Source organism: Cricetulus griseus, chromosome X, assembly GCF_003668045.3.
Source record: "Cricetulus griseus strain 17A/GY chromosome X, alternate assembly CriGri-PICRH-1.0, whole genome shotgun sequence".
NCBI lineage: Eukaryota > Metazoa > Chordata > Mammalia > Rodentia > Cricetidae > Cricetulus > Cricetulus griseus.
This window is the reverse complement of record NC_048604.1, coordinates 112,990,024-113,011,119: the sequence shown is the minus strand read 5'-3', so window position 1 is coordinate 113,011,119 and position 21,096 is coordinate 112,990,024. Positions and strand designations below refer to the sequence as shown.

The window sequence follows — 21,096 nt, the reverse complement described above, 5'->3', positions numbered from 1 at the left end:
ATTTATGAAGAACAGAGACCTTTTCCATAAACTGGGGGCAACGGCGGGGGGGGGGTTAGGGTGGGGGAAGACTGGGACTAAACAAGAAGGAACTTCCTATGCCATGTCCACAGCAATCCATAAGGGAAGGTTAAGTTTTCCACAAGAGGGCAGCATCATCTCATAAATTATGCATGGAATGACTCAAGTAATAAGGGTTGAAGTGGGGGTGCTGAAAAGGTAGAAAATGTAGGTACTGGGAGTGATAGAGCCTTTTACCCCCATGAAAACCAAAGGCCCCTGTTATCTCCAAGGCTGCAATTATAGCCACTCTTTAAGTGATGCTTTGTAGTGGCAGTATTGGTATAGTAGAGAAAGAAGAAAGGGTGAGTGGTTAAAACCCCAGCATCCTCACATCCTTTTGTGGAACTAAACTCAGAAACTTCTCTTAGAGCATTCATACTCTAAAATGTCCCTTTCTTTCTACAACCAGAATCTCACCAAGAGCCATGTTTTCTGTTCAGATACTTGCCAACCCCACTTGGTTACCCAGCAAATCATACTCTGTAGACTAGGATACAGTGCACATTACAGTTCTAATGATGCACTTTCCATCTAACAGTGTTTGGCTACTCCAATTATGCTTCTTTTATACCTCAGAGAAGGGAATGGACTGAAATTCCCTGATACAGCATTATGCATCTATGGCCAAACAATCTCAATCTTGAAAGCTAAGCACAATCAGGTCTGATTAGTACTTGGAAGGGAAAAACCATTAGGTAAAAGGAATTTTATATCAGTTCTATCATTTAAACCTCACAATAATAACACTATTCAAGGATCTATAACTTCCATGTGATAGAACAAATGACTGGCATCCATAACCTATCAGATACTAAACAAGAACTCTTACCAAGTGACCCCTCCATGAAGTCTTACTGAAGACATAAATCATAACCAATACAAAGTGGTGAAGATGTGGATCAATGGCAGAGCACTTGACTAGCATACTCAAGGCCTTGGACTCCATCCCTAGCATAGGAAAAGCAATCCTTCACATAAGATGCAATCAGTGATAACATAGCTATTATATAGTACAATGAACTACTTACCATGATGCCTAAATCTGGAAAGGTAAGGCTTAATACTAGGTACCAGAAGATCATGCAATAAACCAATGGGATTCTAAATAATCTGCCCCATGTAATCCCAAACTGTTACCTTTTCTCTTTGATGGAAAGACTGTTTGGATAAATTGTTTGAGTGTTACATGAGATCAATAGAGGAATTTATGATAGGATCTCCTTCTGGCTTGGTTGCTGGAGTGCCACCAAGATGTTAGGCTTGGAGCAGCATACTATACCTGAAATGCTATAGGTACTCTAAATATAACTGTCCAAGAGGAAACTGGTCATATGGTCTGGGATAGAAGAGATAGAATCATCCACATATAGATAAAAATCAAAACAGGAGGAACCTGTGATATTTTCCATATGATAATTTCTATATTATGATGAAGTAAGAAAAGGTAGAACTACTTAAAACAAAATGTTTATGGCATGGTCAAAGTAATGGTCAAGGAATAAAGGAGACTGGCTAAAACATGGACAAAAAAAGGAAGAACACAATGAAGTAAACAGAATATGTTGAAAGTCCGAGTTTCATATACGGGTACTAATTGTATCAAATGTCTTCTCTAAATCATATATGACAAAGACTGAAAATAATCTACTGGCTTTGACAATAAGGTAATATTTTGTGAATTTGAATTATAGATGCCAAGTTCAGACTGCAGGGATCCTAAAGCTAAATGGAAGGTAGCCAAGTGCATGCAGTAGGATACACTCTGCTTTTGAGACAAATAGAAGACAAAAGGAGGAAAACAGCAGTAGCCAAAGGGAGAAATATCATACAATAAATATTATTACATTTTCCTGTAATAATATATTATAAATAGTTTATACCATATGATATGATTGATGTACTATGATAACCTTTCTTTAATAACAATGATGCAGAAACTTAAGCATATGTATAAGATAAAGGGAACCAACCAACAAAAAGGAAAAGCCTGAGCTCTAGCAGCCCAGAGTAGAGATGCTGCAGGAAAATGAAAGAAATGATCTAGGGGTGGAGCTCAAATGTGAGAACAATTGCCTACCATCAGGAGGCCCTGTTATCCATCCCCAGCACCACAATAAAAAAGGTGTGTGTGTGTGTGTGTGTGTGTGTGTTCATAGACACATGAACACAACCAGATAAGGCCATACAATGTTATTTGCGTGTCTGTATTTTCAGCGCTGACCTTTTGGTATTAGGTAACCAATTAGTGTGCTCTTCTCTGGGGAAGACTGTTTCTCCTGCTCTCAGTAACAACAATTGAAGAAAAAGAGGCCATGAATTTGAAAGAGAACAAGGGGAGAGGATTTAGAGCGGGGGGGGGGGGAAGAAGGCAGGTGTGATATAATTATGTTATAATCTCAAAAAATAAAGATACAATTTTATAAAAGGTCACATGAACAGGGAGATGCTTTGGCAGCAGCATTGGAATGACTATACCCAATGGTGTCCCTGGCCTTCCTTTTGCTTGTGTAACTCCATCTAGCCAAAATCTATTTCTGATGGTTTCTTTTTCTAATTCTACCTATCCTTTAGCTTATCTTTACCTCCTCTTTGAATGTAACCCCATTGAATCCTGATGTGACCTCTTTTTCTCTTTAATTAGAAATTTCTTTCTGAACAACCTATTTAACAAGGCACAAACAATTCAGTGAAACTTTGTATTGCTTCTTTATATTATTAATTTTTATTGACCCATACAGGCTTTTTGTCACCTGTGAAACTATACTAGGGTAACATTTCTGTCTTGGAGTTTTCCATAGCCTCCAGAGAACCTACCATGGCTGGCAGAAGGGTTCTTTTAAGTCTCTGTTGATACGTGATGATTGAACAATGACTCTGTTATGACAGAGATAAAAAAAAGCCCGGGGTTATATAGGGCCTTGCATGTTTTGAGTCGCTGAGTTCTCGGAGTAGTTGAGTCCTGAAGAAGCATTTATCTGAAGGGGTATACTGAGTATATGGCAATGTCAAAATGGGAATCAGCAGCCCTTTGTCCATTCTGCTTTAGTTGTCTGCACAATTCTGTTCTCATAAAATACCTCTCTTCTTGATGATAATGATAGAGATGCCACTTTATCGAGGTTTTATTATCAATCGAGTACTTTTCAATGGCCTCTGCACCTGTACCTTACCTCCTGACAATCAGCTTGAGGATCCTGAAGGAGCCTTTGATAAGGATGAGGGCCTCTTGGCGGGAGCCATACAATGGAGTGCCATTGATATTCACCAACTCATCACCAGTTCTCATCTTCTGGGACAAGGCTGCCTTGCCTCCATCTTCAATCTGTGTTGTAGAGAACAAAACAGAAAGCAGGTTGTGAGGGGACTTCTACCCCATAATTTTACTTCCTGATTTCTCCCAACCTTGTTGCCACAGTAGGATTGGGAAATTGTTCCATTCAGCTTCAAGAGGAGCTGAGGAGTTGATCATAGGCCATTGGGTGCTGAAGGCAGAGAATGAACAAGCTCTTGAGAAAGGAGGTGACCCAGAAATAAGGCGATTCCTCCATAAAAGGAGTGGTTCATCTGGGAAGATAGCATTTCTAAAAGAGAAAGTGATACTTGGAAGAAGTCCATTGTGCACCTGAAGTAGCCCTAGAGCACTGCAAACTGTGCACCCAAGTTAGAGCCAGAAGAGTACTATGAAAACCTGGCACATTGCTTCCTACCTTTGAGCAGGCTTTGAAGTTGGGTTTGCATTTTGGCTCTACTACTTTCTAGCTGTGAGATCCTGAGAAGGACCTAGCACTTTAGAATCAAATTGCCTTATATGCAAACTGTGGCTCACAAAACCACCAGCCCTACAGGACAGTTAGGGAGCTCTGAGTTCTTAGCTCAGTACATGAGTTCTGATTATTACAACAAGGGACTTATGTTGAAAACCTTGATGGTGACTTCCAGCTTAATACTCTGTAGTCAGAATCCCCAATTCTAAACATATGAAGCAAGTACAAAGTCATTGTCTCTTCAATACATTCCTAGCATAGTGCTTGCCAATCAGCATTCAGCAAAAGCTGGGAATGTGTTACTAATCCACCACAATCTAAACATTCTCAATGACCAGGGTAATCTTGGCAAAAATGTTTTTAGGCTGCAGGACTCAGAAAACAAAAGTAGAAGCAATAGCCACTGGGATAGGCAAAAGTCGAGCAGAATAGTCCTAAAGACCTGAGTTTATAGCAAACTTTGCACATAATATTCCACTTCCCACAAAAGTAAATTCCAACTGTTAGAGATTAATTCTATCTAGAGTGATGGGGTCATCTCATCCATCATTATTAACCTATTCCCCAAGTATTTAATGCACCTGAGTATGTACAGAACAAGAAAAAAAACAACACTAAGTGGTAGAGATGCACAAATAAACAAAGCTCTTAGCTCATGGCCCCAGAAGGGAAATACTGTCTAAAGTACATATGCCCACTGAGATGATTATGTTAAAAAAAATTCCAACCCACCAACATTAAGTGTTTTGGGTAATATGGGAAGTAAGAATGATCAAATCACACAATTCTCAAGGGAAGGAAGATTCTAAGTGAGTTATCACTGAAGGCTGAATCTTACTGAAGCTGTTTATACTTTTTTCATTCTAATCTTTCTCTCAGACTTTTATCACATCCCCTGAACCTCTGCCCACCATGAAAGCCAGAATATTGATTTTATGAACTGTCAGTTAGGGTCTTTTGAGTTAAAAGAAAAAAGTATTAATTCAGAATTTTTAAACCCCATTAAATAAATTGAAATTCTGAGTTAATTACAGATTTATCAAATATATTGCTACTAACCCAACATTTTTTGTTAAAAATTAAGCTCTGAGAAATCACAGACTAGCCAATACATACACACACACACACACACACAGACACACACACACACACTTTTTCCAGTACCTGGGCAACCATTCATGATAAAACAACCTAAAAATGGCAAATGGGGAATAACTCTCAGGAAATTAATTAGAATTATACTGTTTCCATTGTCATTAGCATTATTGCTTCATAGACACTGATACCTGCCTTAAAAAATTACCCACTTGGCAGGAGTCCTACAATCTCCCATGGACCCTGAGGGACAATCATATGACTTCTCTGTCATTTACCAGAAACATATTGATAGTGTTGATTTGCTGATACCACCTTTACAACCCCCTGTAGTCTAAGAGAAGAGCTTATAAAATAAAACTGGAAGTCTCAGTTTGCATATGTGGCCAAATATATGTAACTATGTACCAAATCTAAGCCATCTTGACTTCTCTGAATGATAACTAATTATACATGAAACATGCAATGTAAGTTTTACATATTTGTCAGCACAATTCCGTAAAATTCAATCAATCAGCACCAGAGGATCCAATTTAATAGCCCTACTTGGTCTAAACATGATGTTAATAATACAGAGTGGCCAATCACTGACAAGGTCACAACATTTCCTTAATACTTTGTAGGCTGCACTGTGCTGTGAGTTAATTCTTCCACTGTTTTGTGAGTGGTTCTTCTGTATTAATAATAAACTTCTACAATTTTTCAATTTGAAAAAAGAATTACCTACTCAGTCATGTGTAAAGACACATATGAGTGAAGGGAAGGCAGAAGAATCAGAAGTTAGAGGTCAGTCTGGGATGTGTGAGACCTTGCTTCAAAAACTGCAACACCACCAGCAACATTATTAAAGGGAAAATTCCATGTAAAGTACTACAGTTGAGTTTCAGAAAATCACTTTGAATGACTCATTCATCTGGCTTGCATGAGAGGCCCTTAGCTTTCTGACAGTTAACAAATAATCATAAACAGGACTAACTAATGGATGCTAATAGGTTTTTCTCCACTGATGCACATTAGTCTTAATTAACTCTACACATTTTGTATTCATACAGCTCTATTATCCATATTACTGCTACCCACTGAAAGCTGTATCTTCCATATATATTGATGGTAAGTATAACCTTTGGTTAAGTATTCAGTTACAGCAAAAGTGATGGCACAAGATTAAAAAAAAAAACCTTTTAAACTAAAATGCTTAATTAATGCTGCAATCAAAGCTCCCACATTGCTACTTTAGCTGCCATTTTCTGCATTTGGGTAGAGACTATTTGTTTTTGAACTACAGTTGTAGGTCAACTGTTTGCCCCTTTCTGTATTCCACATCTCTTTTCAGTCAACAAAAGATTATTCCTCAGAACAGATGTGCCGAGTGTAGTAAGGCCACTTTAGTACAAGTATGAAGATGCTCAGATAAGAAACAAGTAAATTTTTGTTACCTAGCACAATCCCAAATCCAAGATGTATCCAGATTAGGAAATAAGATTCCATTTTATTGATGATCCATTGAAGTAAACCTCAAACTAGTCACTCTGTAGAGGCAGACTATTTGTTGGGCTATACAACTAACTCCTTACCCATCAGGACTTCTTGGGTTGTTTTGCATTACTGTCCCTCCTCTCTACTCTATCTCCTCCCTGCTCTATGTCCAATTCTTCCATTTATTATTTGGCATTTTTGACAGCTGAACTTCTAGGTCAGTAGCAAAAGTGCACATTTGTTTATAAAAAAAACCACCTGTCAATATTCTCAGTAAGAAAAAGTAAGAACAAAAAGGAGGAAGAATAGAGAGGAAAGTGAGAAACATAGAGGAAGCATTCATCAAAGTGGATGAGAAAATCAGCAGCATATTTGAAATTCTCAGCAAGGAAATTGATATTTTAGATGAAAAAAATAGAAACATTGGAAATGAAAAGCTCAAGAAACCAAACAAAAAACACAGCAAAAAGCAGTATTGGTAGACTCACTAAGCAAAAGAAAGAGTATCATGGATAAAGTTCAAGGTCAAAGAAAGGCTACACTCAAGCACCAACGAGGACAAAACCAGAACACAATAATCCAGAACTCCAGGACATGATCAACATACCAAGCCTATGAACCCATGGAATTGATCTGGAACTAACCTGGAAACCTATTCCTGAAGACTACCTCTCAATTTATCCGAAGATAGGCAAGCTGCCAAGGGAGAAAAACAGCCAATATTCCTACCCAGCTGAAAAGCCCATGAACCACAACAATGACAAACATGGCAAGATGTCCCCAGTGATGCAGTGGTGGCATTTATATTTTGGGGATAATCTACAACTACTCAATTGGACTTAAGGTCTGATCCACAGGAGGAGAATTCATGTCTGGCACTGTAAACTTCTAACTACCCATGGCTGGTGAGGTTATGAACCATAGAGGAGAACTGCACATTTCTTAAACCAGTGTAACTTCTAACTGTATTCTAGACACGTGTGTGTGTGTGTGTGTGTGTGTGTGTGTGTGTGTGTGTGTGTGTGTGTGTGTGTGTAGCTCTCACCCATCAATGAAGTTTTTGCAGTGGATGGGGACTATTACAGAAACCAACAACTGGTCAAAATTTAGAGAATAATTGACTGTTCGATAACCATCCCAAATTGATACATCTGAAACACGCAACCCCTATACCTAAGGCTCAAAGAATATCACAGAAGAGGAAAACAGAAAGATTGTAAGAGCCAGCAGATGAGATAGTGTCTTCTACACATGACAGGGAAGCTGCACCCAAGAAATCTCAGCAACAAAGTCACATACACAAGACTTGCATTATGACACCACCAGTGGACATGCCAACTCAGATGGGTGAAATCTCACAAGCCCTCACCCCTAGATGAAGAACTAAAGAAAATTAATGGCTGCTGCAAAAAGGGAGAATCAGTGCTCTCCAAGGATGAGCTTTCTGATAGGTTATCCAATCCTTAGTGGTCAACCAGAAACACATATACATATGAACAGTACTAAACAGACTCAGCAGTTACCAGATAGATAGATAGATAAATAGATAGATAGATAGATAGATAGATAGATAGATAGATAGATAGATAGATGGATGGATGGATAGATAGATAGGTAGGTAGGTAGATAGATAGATAGATAGATAGATAGATAGATAGATATAGACAGACAGACAGACAGATGATAAATAGGATAGGATAGATATAGAGATTAGATATAGATAAATATGTAACAAAAATAAGTAAGATGTCAAAAATTAGAGAGGGAGTAGGGGAACACAGGAAGAATAAGAAGGGGAGAAGAATAGAAAGGATGTAAATTCAGTACTCATGTTTGAGATTCTCAAAATTAAATAAAAATTTAAATTAAAAATAAAATACAATTGTCGGGTGGTGGTGGTGCATGCCTTTAAACCCAGCACTCGGGAAGCAGAGGCAGGCAGATCTCTGTGAGTATGAGGCTAGCCTGATCTACAGAGTGAGTTCCAGGACAGCCAGGGCTACACAGAGAAACCCTGCCTCGAAAACCAAATAAAAGAAAATCTCCTAAAATTTAAAGCAAATAAACTATATTAAAATCTATATGAGGGGAAAGGATAACTCTCCAACAAAAGCAAAAATGTCAGAATAACATCAGATCTCTTGTCAGTGATGCTTGAAGCCAGAAAAGCATGAAATCACATATTCAAAGTACTGAAGGCAACTAACTAAGATTACCATGTCCAGCAAATTTATCATTCAAAATTGATGGGAAAATAAGGACACTTCAAGACAATCACAAGCCAAGGCTGTTCATGACAGCCAAGGTAGTACTGCAAAAGATACCAAAAGAAATACTAAACACAGGGAAAGAATTAGTTTCATGAGTGGGACAAAAAAAAAGAAGGCCTAGGTAATAATCCATCACATTCAGCATGGTAAATCAGCAAAACCCTAACACTAATGCATGAGAAAGTCAAGAAAAACACAATAATCCAGGCAACCAGAAATGTAATCATCAAAACAATAGGATTTAGTAAACATCTCTCAGTAATAGCCTTAATTATGAATGGTCTTCACTCACCAACAAGGAGACACAGACAGGCTCACTGAACTTAAAAACACAAACCAAACAAAGCTAGACAGAACTAGCTCTTGTCTCTGAGAAATATGTCAGAATAAAGATACCCACAGACTGAGAATCAAAGGAAGGAATTCACTCTATCACATGATTAGAAGCATAAACAAGCTGGTGTGGCTATTCTGCTATTTTATTTGATAAAGTAGATTTCAAAACAAAATTAGAGGAGATAAAGACCATTACATATTAGTAAAGGGAGCAACAGTTCATTAAGGAGATGTAGCAATTGTAAATATATGATGTGACTATGATTATCTCTGCTTTCTATTTTACAATAGTGTCAAATAAAACTCTCTTGGTCAGTTCTCCAAGATTCTGGCCAAATTATCATACCATAATCCTTATTCCATCAGTTTGTTCACATTTTTAAGAAGGTAAAAATTATACTTGTTAGTTGATACATTGTTTCTGCAAACAAACAGAAAAGATTAGTCCATATACATAAAGATATGTCTTTCAAAGATGCTAAAAAGTTATTCACAAGATATCTCATCTTTGAAAGATATTCAAGTTCTTAACACTCAAACACTTGTCCAGCACTCAGTCCTGTTTTGGCACATCAGTAGAATTAAATGTAGAGATGAGGATAGGCTGGCTTTGGCAAGTTCAACTATTAAGAAATATGCTAACCAAAGACAGATAAAGTCCTTGCTCCCTCTGAAATTTAGTGTGAAATCATAAGCAAACCTCAGATTGTGGGCTGTTTCTGATCTTCCCTCTCTTCACTGATGCTATCTGATAAGATCTCTTCATGCCAAAAGAAATTTATCAGGGTGCCCTGAAAAGAGCACATGTGAGCTTTGAAACCTCTGCAATCTCTTTGCCATGGCTTCCAACACTTTAATTCTTGCTTATAGACACTGTCTACCTTAACTTGTCTATCAAATTCCTCGCAATCACCAAACCAGCCCAGGCCGGGGGGGGGGGGGCATTTCTGTTGTACCCAATTTCATCTTCCCTATGTTGTTCCGTGAAGACAAATACAAAAATAAAAACGTGTCTTTTACATACATGGAATTCAAAAACAACAACCTGTTTAAAATATGTAAGAAGTCCTATTTCAGAGAAATAACCCCTATACACAACTGAAGTGAGGAAACGGACACCAGGGAGAAATCATTCTTACCCTTTGCTAGCTAAGAAGCAGGTAACCAAATCCTACAAAAACGGTTCCCTGTGGATCTGGCCCAAGGACTCACCTGAGCTTGAGTCAATGGAATTCTGATGTGGCCTGTGGTGTCATCTATCCCTAAGGACAACATCTTTCCCAACAGTGTAATCACCATCTAGTTTACAAAGCCTCACAACAAAGAACCTCAGCACTCTGAATCATTACATTTCCCCAGGGATTAGCCCAGGTCAAACTCTCAGCATCTTTGCCAAAACCTCAGTCAGCCCAGAGCCAAGCTCAGCTCTAGGAATCTGGTGATAAGGATGGGGTGAGGCCTTTAAAAGCAGTATCTCTACATCCGCAACCAAAAGTGAGATTGTTTTCGTTCCTGCCAATGCAGATGTCCCCACTCCTCCCATGGGCCAGGTAACATAAGGCAAACATGACTACACTAGAACAAATTGAGAGTCTCTTCCGTTATTAGCAGGCATGCTCACAAGAATCTGTTAGCATTTGATTAACTCAAGCCTTTTATTTAGGATAAAGTGTTTTGCTGATATTAATGTTATTGAACATGCATTATATTATCATAAATAAAATCCTTTATATTGGGTATATATGCTGAAAACAATTTTACATATAAAAATGTTTACTAAAATATAGATCATAGAGAGTTTTTAAAAAATGAAGCTTGTAGAAGACTACGTAGGAATATGTTTTGTGTCCTTGAAGTGGGAAGAGGCTTCTTGGTCAGGTTGCAAAAGTCAGAAACCACAAAAGAAAACAAAAATTGTATTTCTTCAAAGATAACACTGAATAAAATAAAGACAAAACTACAAGCTAAGAAAACATTCATAACACATATCTGACAAAGGACTAGTGGGGAATATCTGGGAGGAAATGGGGAAGGGGAAAAACATGACCAAAATATATTGCATGAAAAATTTAAACAAAAGAAAGATTAGAATGTATTATATAATTAGAATACTGAAGACTGAAACAAATAGCCAATTAACAACTGGCAAAAGATCTGAGCAAGCACTCTCTGAAACAAGAGAGCAAGATGCCAAATAAGCATAGGAAAATGTGTTCAATGTAACTTTTGATCATGGAAATGCAATCTTAAATCACAGAAAAATACCACCACATATCCTCTAGAATGGCAAAAAAATTAAAAGGCTGAAAATACTAGCAACTGGAAAGAATAAGAAGCAATTTGAACTTTCAATATTGCCAGCAGGATAAAATTATACAACTACTTTAGAAACTCCAATCCACTGCATACATAGGAATACCCAAGGAAAAAAATGCACGTGCCTGTAAAAAAAAAATGCTTGTTTACAACAAAGGAAAACTAGGAACAACCTAGAAGTATATTGGTACTTATATTTACACAAAATAGCATACTATACAGCAATAAAACACCTACATCTCAGGAACATCATATTGTGTTAAGTCAAAGAGACCAGTCTGTTATATGATTCCATATGACATGGTCAGGAACAGTAAAATCTAATTATTGGAGGCTGGAGAGATAGGTCAGTGGTTAAGAGTACTTATTGCTCTTAGAGAATATCCAAGTTCAGTACCAGTACCCAGTTCAGGTGGGTCACAACTGCCTGTAACTCCAGCTCCAGGGGATTCGATGCTTTTTCTGACCTCCACAGGTAACTATATTTGCACAATACTCAAAGACACACATGCACACACATAATTAAAACTAAAAAATTAATGTTGATAATTTTGAAATTTAGTTAACTACGATTTTGAAGACGTGAATAATTTTCTGGGAGTGTTGGAAATGGTATACATAATCATCTGTGGATTATATGAAGATATATATCTTAACATTTATTTCTAGAGTAAAGAACTTATATTTCTGCAAGACAAAACATTTCTTATAAATGGCCAGCTTCCATATAGGGATTTACTGAATGAATTGACACACTCCATAATTCTCTCTGTTTTGAGAGAGTTTTCATCCACATCTTCCCCCAGGGCTGATACTTTCTGTAGGAAATAAAAACAAGGATCAACATTTCATTTTCTTTACCTGCCTACTGGTAAAAGGTCAAAGGTTTTGTTGTGTTTTACAGCTCCTGTCACTTTCGATCTTGGCATATCATAAACACAGGATCAGTCCTCACTGACTGTCAGAGTCATAGTCTGATGCTCCTCTTGTCTAGCCCAGATATATCTCTGTCTTATGGTCCAGAATTACTGACACCTATCCCTAGAAGCTTAACTTTATCAGGCCAAGTCACACAGGTAACTAAGTCTTCCCAGGCATCATTCCTGGCCTCTCATTGGACTACCCATGGTTCTTGGCTATTCAGGATGTTTGGAACTAAAGTAGTACAACTAATCAAAGAAACTTACAAAGCTCATTTGGTAGTGAAGGGTAGGGAGGCCTGGGGTAGAAGAAACCAAAGTAAAGGATATACCTGGATAATAAAATGTGGCCTCCTATCTTCTAGAAGTTGTTATTAGAGTTCACTCTATGTATGCATTATCAGATCCTCTATATAAGGCTAAAACTCACTGGGACAAACGATAAAATCTAAATATCCTCCTACACGAAGACAGCACTATGAGGATGCTAGCCTATGAGACGGAAAGGACCAGCATTGTTTTACACAGAGTCCAGCATACAAATTCTGGGGACTGGATATACAGCCCAATGGGAGAGCAATTGTGTAACATATGTATGGTTCTGAGTACCAGCCCCAGAATTATAAAAAAACAAAACAACAAGAACAACAAACAAAAAAAAACTACACTGACATATCAACCCATTGGCATTTATGAACTGTACATAATTACCAAAGTAAAACAAAAATATGTGTTAAAGTTTAACAGAATATTAAAGAGGGATGGCAATAATAGTGTTTAGAATCTTTATTTCTTTTTTTTGGGGGGGGGCTTTGAGACAGGGTTTCTCTGTGGCTTTGGAGACTGTCCTGGAACTAGCTCTTATAGACCAGGATGGTCTCGAACTCACAGAGATCCTCCTGCCTCTGCATCCTGAGTGCTGGGATTAAAGGCGTGTGCCACCAACACCCGGCTAAATCTTTACTTCTATACTACCAATTTATTGCTATTATAAAAACTATTAATTGATTTGATCAAACCTACTTTAAAATAGCCCACTGGACACAATGAAATAGAAATGACCTTCTGATCCAAGAGGATAGATATGATTAACTATTTTGAATCTGAATGATCCACAAGCCAAGCACACTGAATAACTCAATGCCAGTTCTCTGAAGCCATTATTCATAACCTATTATGCAAAAAAGGCACACAGAGTTTCTAAAGAGTGTACAAACCCAGCAATAGTTATTTTTCTGAAAATAAAAACTGAAAAAAAAAAGACTAATACATTAAATGGTTTTCAGGGGAGAGACTAAAGGTTGTCTATGGAACCACTGGTCTGTTCTGCTAAGTGGGAACCACTTGATCATTTTACTGGGTACTTGAGTTGCTCCCCCAGATGTGGAAGAAGTAAAACAGAGCTTGCTTTCCACTTTCCAGAGCTGGGCATCTGTATTCCACACCCAGAACATTGTTTGCTTCTCTCTGGGTTTGCTCTCCTTTCCCCAGCAGTGACTTCAATCTCTGGCCTATATGTATCCCTCTGGTCAGTGGGGAATGAAGACGAAAAGAAGCATTTAACTTCCTCACATCCTCCGACAGGCTACCAAAGCATAATGCTTTCACAAAAAGACAGAGCAGAGCAGGGCATGTGTGTACAGTGTGAAGGCAATAACAGTAATATTCTTTATTTGCCTCAGGATGGATCTATCTTTAAATTAAACTGCCACACTTGCTGTTGCTTTCACAGAGAGCTGCAAATCTAGGAGCAAGTGAGCCATCACACTGTCAGTTCTGAGCCTCCTGTTCACATAGTGACTGTGAAATGACACACCATTTCTTCCCTGTTTGGTGAGATGTATAAGGCATGGATTATTCTTACAGCAGATAGCATTTTCTTTTTCTAAGGCCAGGATTAGCTTTGAGGAAAAAAGAAAATGAAGGAGAAACTGAGGGGCATTTTATGTCCAGATCTGAGGAACCAGCAATTCTTTCTGCTTTGGGGGTTATGTTCAGACAAAAAAGAGAGAAGCATATTGTTTTACCTCCTGTCCCTGCTTATTTGCATTTCTATAACCTTAAGCTCAGAAGTAGAGCCTTGTCCCTTACCCAGTAATGGTGGAGCCCCCCCCACAGCAGAATCCACACATCTTGGCTCTTGGTCTGGTGCTTTTTTATATCTCTCACTTGAAGAAAACTCATCCAAACCCTCCTGAAGTGTCCTTCCACTTCTCTCCCTCCCCTGCTAAGGCATTTGAGATCGCCTAGCGTGTCTTGCTATCCCTGGTGTCCTCCTACCTCTTCTCCTCTGGCTCAGTCCTCCTTCCCAAGACTTCTGCGGGTAAACTTCAACTTTCCATTAATAACTGCTATTTATGCCCTCTAATTAAACCTGACAGATTAAGGAATGAATCTTACAATGTAAATAGCATATCAGAAGCTCAACATGATCTGAATATGCACATTTTACTGAGCTTCTTCCTTCATACAGTCTCAACACACACACACACACACACACACACACACACAGAGAGAGAGAGAGAGAGAGAGAGAGAGAGAGAGAGAGAGAGAGAGAGAGAGAGAGAGGCAGAGGCAGAGGCAGAGGCAGAGAGAGTATGTTATTATTGGCTCAGAATATTCCAGGATAATTACCCTTGAGGTAAACATTCCTTGTTTGTCATGAGTTACCCAAAGAGCAAATGTTAGATTTCTAATTTAATGTAAGGAATGAAGCCTTTAAGGAAACTTATGTACACTGCAAAAATACCTTGTGCCAAGATATGATTCTCTTTAGTTTTTAACATTTAAGATTCCAAGCTTTGGGATATCAATGTAACACATGTATAACCCTTTACAAAGCAACCACGAACACTGGGAGATTTAACTATTCCCAGCACCGGGAAATTCAAAGGAACATGTACTCTACCTGTCTGTATACAGTAATTACAACTGACTTTTTCAGTCTAGTATTTCTGGAAAAATTTAATAGCAAATACAGACCATGAGTATAAACCAGGTTTTAAGTTGAGTCAGATTTTTTAAATAAATTTTTTATTAGAATTAGAAAGATTATTTTACATGTCAATCCCAGTTCCCTCTCCCTCCCCTCCTCACCTGCGCCCCCCCCCAACTAACACCCTACCTATCCCATACCCTTTCTGCTCCCCAGGGAGGGTGAGGCCTTCTGAAGGGGGTCTTCAGAGTCTGTCATATGCTTTGGGATAGGGCCTAGGCCCACCCCCTTGTGTCTAGGCTCAGGGAGTATCCCCTCCATGTGGGATGGGCTCCCAAAGTCCATTCCTATGCTAGGGATAAGTACTGATCTACTACAAGGGGCCCCATAGATTTCCGAGGTTTCCTCACTGATGCCCACATTCAGGGGGTCTGGATCAGTCCCAAGCTGGTTTCCCAGCTATCAGTCTGGAGACCAAGAGCTCTCCCTTGTTCAGGTAAGCTGCTTCTATGGGTTTCACCAGCCTGGTCTGGACCCCTTTGAGTTGAGTCAGATCTTAACCAGTTCCTTTAGACTCTTAAAAGTTGTGTTTGGGGGTTCTCCAATGTCTGACTTCATGTGACAATAGTTCCTATCTAAAGACCATTTGCTCAGTAGATTTAGAATTTTATACCTTAGTGATTTTCATGTTTACGCCTTTATGAGGTTTTCATATAAACAAATACACAGACCAGAAAATAATCCTTTTTATCAAGCCATGTTTCCTGGTTTGGGTTTTAGAAAATTTGGACACCGTGATATAACTGAGAATATCTAATATCTGTAGTGTGCATTTGGCACTAATGGACAATAAGTGATAGTGAAGTTTTGTCAGGTCTGATCCAAATTACCTGTGGCTGCTGTGAATTATATGGAATTACACTGAGTTTAATGGTTCTCTGGCAATTTGCCTTGGCCCAAAGCCAAGGTAGCTAATGCTTCAATCAAACTGCTCTCCCGACCCCCACGGCAAGACATTTTCTGTTCCTGTCTGGATGTGCCTGGATGAAGCCGAAGACTTCCCTGGCCCTCATCTCCTCTTCCTCTTTCTGCTGCTCCTCCTCCATTTGTACACCATGACATATTAATGGCCTCTGCAGTTTTGCTGAGACAAATTGCTCAGCTAGCAGTTATAATGAGGAGAGTTTTTAAGAGAGAGCCAGCAGAGAAAAGATGAGAAGAAATATCAGTTGGCCCTTGCCCTTTCTCCAGCAGTGCCATCAGCTAGATCAACATTATCCTGCTGGCCAAGAGCCCCGGCCCCATACTGCAGCACTACCTCCAAAGCAGACCTCCTGAACCTCACCACAACCTAGAACACATCTCCCCCTGGGTAGGTAAGTCGCCCAGCAAAAACAATCCCAGCATGTCACCAATTGCCATCCTCTGTTTTAGAAACCCCTGCCATGAACTGTTGTTATCCTTTTGACTGGGTTAGGAGAGTGGGAAAAGGCCAAGTACACAAAAATCAAAAAAAGCCCCTGATAAACATGCAAAAACCCAATTTACAATTGTGAGATGCATTGTTTCCTGCCCTGGTTGTTCTCACTCATCCCTGTTCATCACTGAGCCAGGTCCTCCTCAATTGCCTTTAAAACTTCCAGTGGAGTTTCAGCACTAGTAACTCCTATTCTTTGGTAAAGGTGAGGCCTAGATCCTTTGTCTATCCAATTCTAAAGTCCCACTTACTGGCTCTATGAGGGAGAAAGCTCATTTAAAGAGACTAGCTGCCATAGTACCAGCAGGAGAGAGGGGCAGAAACCACAGGATTCCTACTCTGCACTGATTGCTGCTAACTCATTTCAGCTGCTAAGGAGAGGCCCTGTTGGGGGAGCCACGAGAGGAAATGGGTTCCATGTACAGTCCACCTTAAATTGCTCACAATTGTGTGCTTGAAAATAGTCTTCACTAAACATTTCACATGCCTATTAGCGCAAGCCGTAAAGCTTTAGGCTCTGCTGCTCTTTTTGCCCAGATTGCCTGAGTCACTTTCCTATGGCAAAGATGATTAAACAGTTGGCAAGTGAGATATGTGCAGGGAAGATAAAGGAGCTCCAAGGATAGTTAAATCTGGGCCCAGAAAGGATGGTTTAAATATGACTTTTAGGCACAGAAAGGATTTAAAGGATTTAGAAGATGAAGGCCAACTGTTCTCAATTTGATTGAAAACGGGGTTGTGGGGGAGAAATTGAAATTGTAATAAAAGGTCTTATGATAGCAAGAAGGAAGAACTTCCTGCCAGGAAAGGTAGATAAATATTAGATGGAGTAGAACGGACAGTCAATGTCGGCTATGGACTGTTCTTTGGAGTGTTTCTTCCAGTAGTAAAGGGGAAGAATGAAAGGCAGCTGAAAAGCCCAAATTCAGCCCCCCGCCACCGCTCCCCCTCCCGCCCCCCACTGCCATCAGTACCCAGATTTTTCTTCTCTGTAACATCCCACAATCTTGAGAAGGGTCGCTGACATACCTAAGGGGAAAACATGAGCAACAGGCAGCTTACTGCTGCTCCCAAATGATTAAATTCACCGCGACTCTTTAGACATTTCTATGAGCCAAGCTTGTACTCTGGCCCCACAATCTAAAGAAAAAAAAGAAAGAAAGAAAAGGCTCACTTTTTGACTTGCCAGGGCCCCTAGGCCATGCATATGGGAACAATATTTCTGAGCCCAAAGCAGGACATGGTCTAACAATTATATTTACAGGGACGAAAGGACAGAGTATGTGAAATCAGAGCTGTCCCGGGAAATGTGGGATATATGGTCTCCATAGCCACATATTATCTCTTTCTGAGGGTCTGACATGGGAGAGAGTTAATTAAAACTGTACTGCATTGTTTGCAGGCCTGGATTCTTTCTTTGTCTACAACAAGATCAGTTAGGACTGTGACAGGCCCAGTACAAACTGAAACTCCTCCTATGTAGATTGCTGTGTGTTCTCCCCACTCAAAACTTTTCAAAAGCCAAGGGCCTTGCCTGTTCTTTATAAACAGCTCTGGATGATATTATAGAAGGGAAGAAATGTGACCTAGAATAAAAAAACGCATTAATTTATTCATTTACTAATTCTTTCCTTCCTGACAACAATGGTTCTCCAAGAGTGTGCCCTACCTAGACCATCAGTGTTGGTGTCTCCTGGATGCATGCTGGAAATGGAAATCAACTTCCATACTGTGTCTACTGAAACACAAATTCTGGGGTAGAGCCAGTAATGTGTGTTTTAATTCCTCTAGGTTATTACGATGAGTGCTAAAGTGTGAAAAATCCCTGGATTAGATATTCTCCTGGGATGCTTACAATGACAATCAGCAACAATGCCAATAACCTAGAAAATGAAAGCCACAGGCATGTTTGCTAATCTAGCCTATAATGTCTCTCAAAATCCCGGGATCACAGTCATTTGACTCTTACCAAATTGTAGTTGGACTTGAAACTCCATAATGTTCACATTGGCAGATTCAACCATTTGTAGACTAAAAGTAATTCAAAGAGTGAAGAACTGTCTCTAGTTTGAAGATTCTTAGAGGTCTCCCCTTTCACTATTCCCTAAACAACACAATATAACAACCATTTACACAGCATGTAATGTGTATTAGGTGTCCTGGGTAACTAGAATTGCTTCTCAGTATCCAGGAGGAGACATGCAGGTCCTGTGCAAACACTATGCCTTTTTATATGAAGTACTTGATTTTTGGTATGTAGTTGAAGGATTTCTGAAACCAATCCTTCATGGACACTGAATAACAATTGCAATCAGAGGCTAGGTTTCAAGGGGATAAAACTCAGCTTGTTTGCTCTGATAGTCCTTTTTCAAATAAGCCAAAGGGTTTCTCATCTAAATGCTACTCAGACATACACACACTACTCTTGAACATTCTATGAGTATGTTAGCCATTAGCTTCAGTGTGGATGTGAACATACTAAGGCTCACCCTACAAACTGAGCCAGGAATATTTTCTGTTTAGCAGCATTATGTTTAACTTTGAAACATACATAGATAAAAGGACAACCATTTAATGCTGGTCCTTAAACTTTACTCACATTAAGGTACAATCAAATAAAACAATTATTGTTTCATTCTGATCTAAACTGATATATATATATAATCATAATGTCTATTTAAACAAGAAAAAGAAATGCTTCTGGGTGAATTAATTATCAAAGTGAAGGGCACTGAGTGCCAAATCTTATTAAATGCCACCTGTTTCTCCCCTACAGTATCAGTTAGTAAAGACAAAAAAAAAGAGAGAGATCTAAGCACACACAGCCTTGTAGTTAATCAACTACTTCTGGCTGCCAGTAAAGCTCTTGGTTCGTTAGAAAAGTCACATAGCATAGTTAATTCAAATCAATGCATGAGAGGCAAAGGCCAGCCTGGTCTTCATAGCAAATACCAGGCCAACCATGGTTATACAGTAAGACCTTGTTTCAAAAATTCAACACATGAAAATTTCTGGGGTGATGGTAGCATTTTATGTATTAGTAGTGATTTAGGGTATACATATGCATGGCATATCAAAACTCACTCTTTGATACATTTAAGATTTGTGTATTTCAATATATATATAATATTCAATATTCAATATATATTGAATAATATATATATATATATATATATATATATATATATATATATATATTGCCTCAAGAGAATTCTAAAGGTTGAACACTGGTAAGTAATATACATACTGAAGTTTTGTGGAGACCAGTTCTTAACTTACTTAGAAATGTGTCAGAAAATAATAAAGCTACTAAGTGGAGTAAATCAACAGTTAAATAGATCTATGATAAACAAAGTAACCATAGAGTATTTAATAAAAACTACAGTGCCAGACATGAGAAACCTCCTCTGGAGTTGTTGGTCAATGAAATTCAAAAGACCTACATAACAACATAGGCTTTTGCTGTGACATTAATTGCTTCCCAGATATTCCAAGGAAGTCCCTATTGATGAAGACAGAGAAATTTCTGGATTTGACCTGGGCACCTCCTCTTTGAGGACTATCCCTCATAGTATTAGAAAGAGTTATGCAAATTGCCAAGGGAAAAAACAATCAATAGTTCTATCCAGCTGTAAAGTCTACAAACTACAGTAAAGTCTATAAACCACAACAGTGACCAGCATAGAAATATATAACAAAAGGTGCAATAGTGTTACTTGTGTCCCAGAGGTAACCAACAGTCACCTAATTGGATCCAAGGTGCACTCAATACAAGAAAAAATATGTCTGGCACTGAAAATTAGCCAGTTCCATGGATGGTTGAGTTCATGAATCTTAAGAGAAGAACCTACTGCTGTCACTTCCTAAACCAAGTAAGCGTAAGTTTCTAACTGGATTGTAAATACATACATATCATATCCACAGATACTCCCTCATCAAGGAAGCTTCTTTTTGCAGAAGACAGAGACCATCCAGAAAGCCATAAATGGTCAAAATGCAGAGATCAAATGACCATGGGTGCCCATTTCCAATGAACACATTTACAACATAACTTCAACACATAAGGCTCAGGAAACTTTACGGAATAGGGGGTAGAAAGGTTATAAGAGCCAGAGGACCACCTCCTACTGGGCTGCCTCCTCAAGCCACAATAGGAGAGGAGGTGACTAGGTCTACTGCAATTTAATATACCAGGGCTGGCTGATACACATGAGAAGGCTACCCCTTTTTGAAGAGAAAGGAAGAGGAGTGGATAGAGGAGAGAAGGGAGGTTGGGGAGAGAGACTGGAAGGAGAGGAGGGACAGAAAACTATGATCATGATGTAAAAACTTAATAAAAATTATTATCAAAATATGTTGTATGAAACTCTCAAAGAATAAAAATATTTTATATTTTAAAGGAAAGCATAGTAAGATATTAACAGTAAAATCTAGGTAATAGGTG

At 38.8% G+C, this 21,096-nt stretch overlaps 1 protein-coding gene across 4 annotated transcripts in view; it reads right to left on the bottom strand.

Moving 5' to 3' along the window:
* Positions 1 to 21,096, bottom strand: part of Shroom4 (shroom family member 4) — a 217,076-nt gene that overhangs the window by 97,028 nt on the left and 98,952 nt on the right. For all 4 annotated transcript variants that reach the window (XM_027433338.2, XM_027433334.2, XM_027433335.2 and 1 more), the window contains exon 2: positions 3,234 to 3,385. In XM_027433338.2, the coding sequence (XP_027289139.1) occupies positions 3,234 to 3,385 (152 nt within the window). The remainder of the gene's footprint in view (positions 1 to 3,233; positions 3,386 to 21,096) is intronic.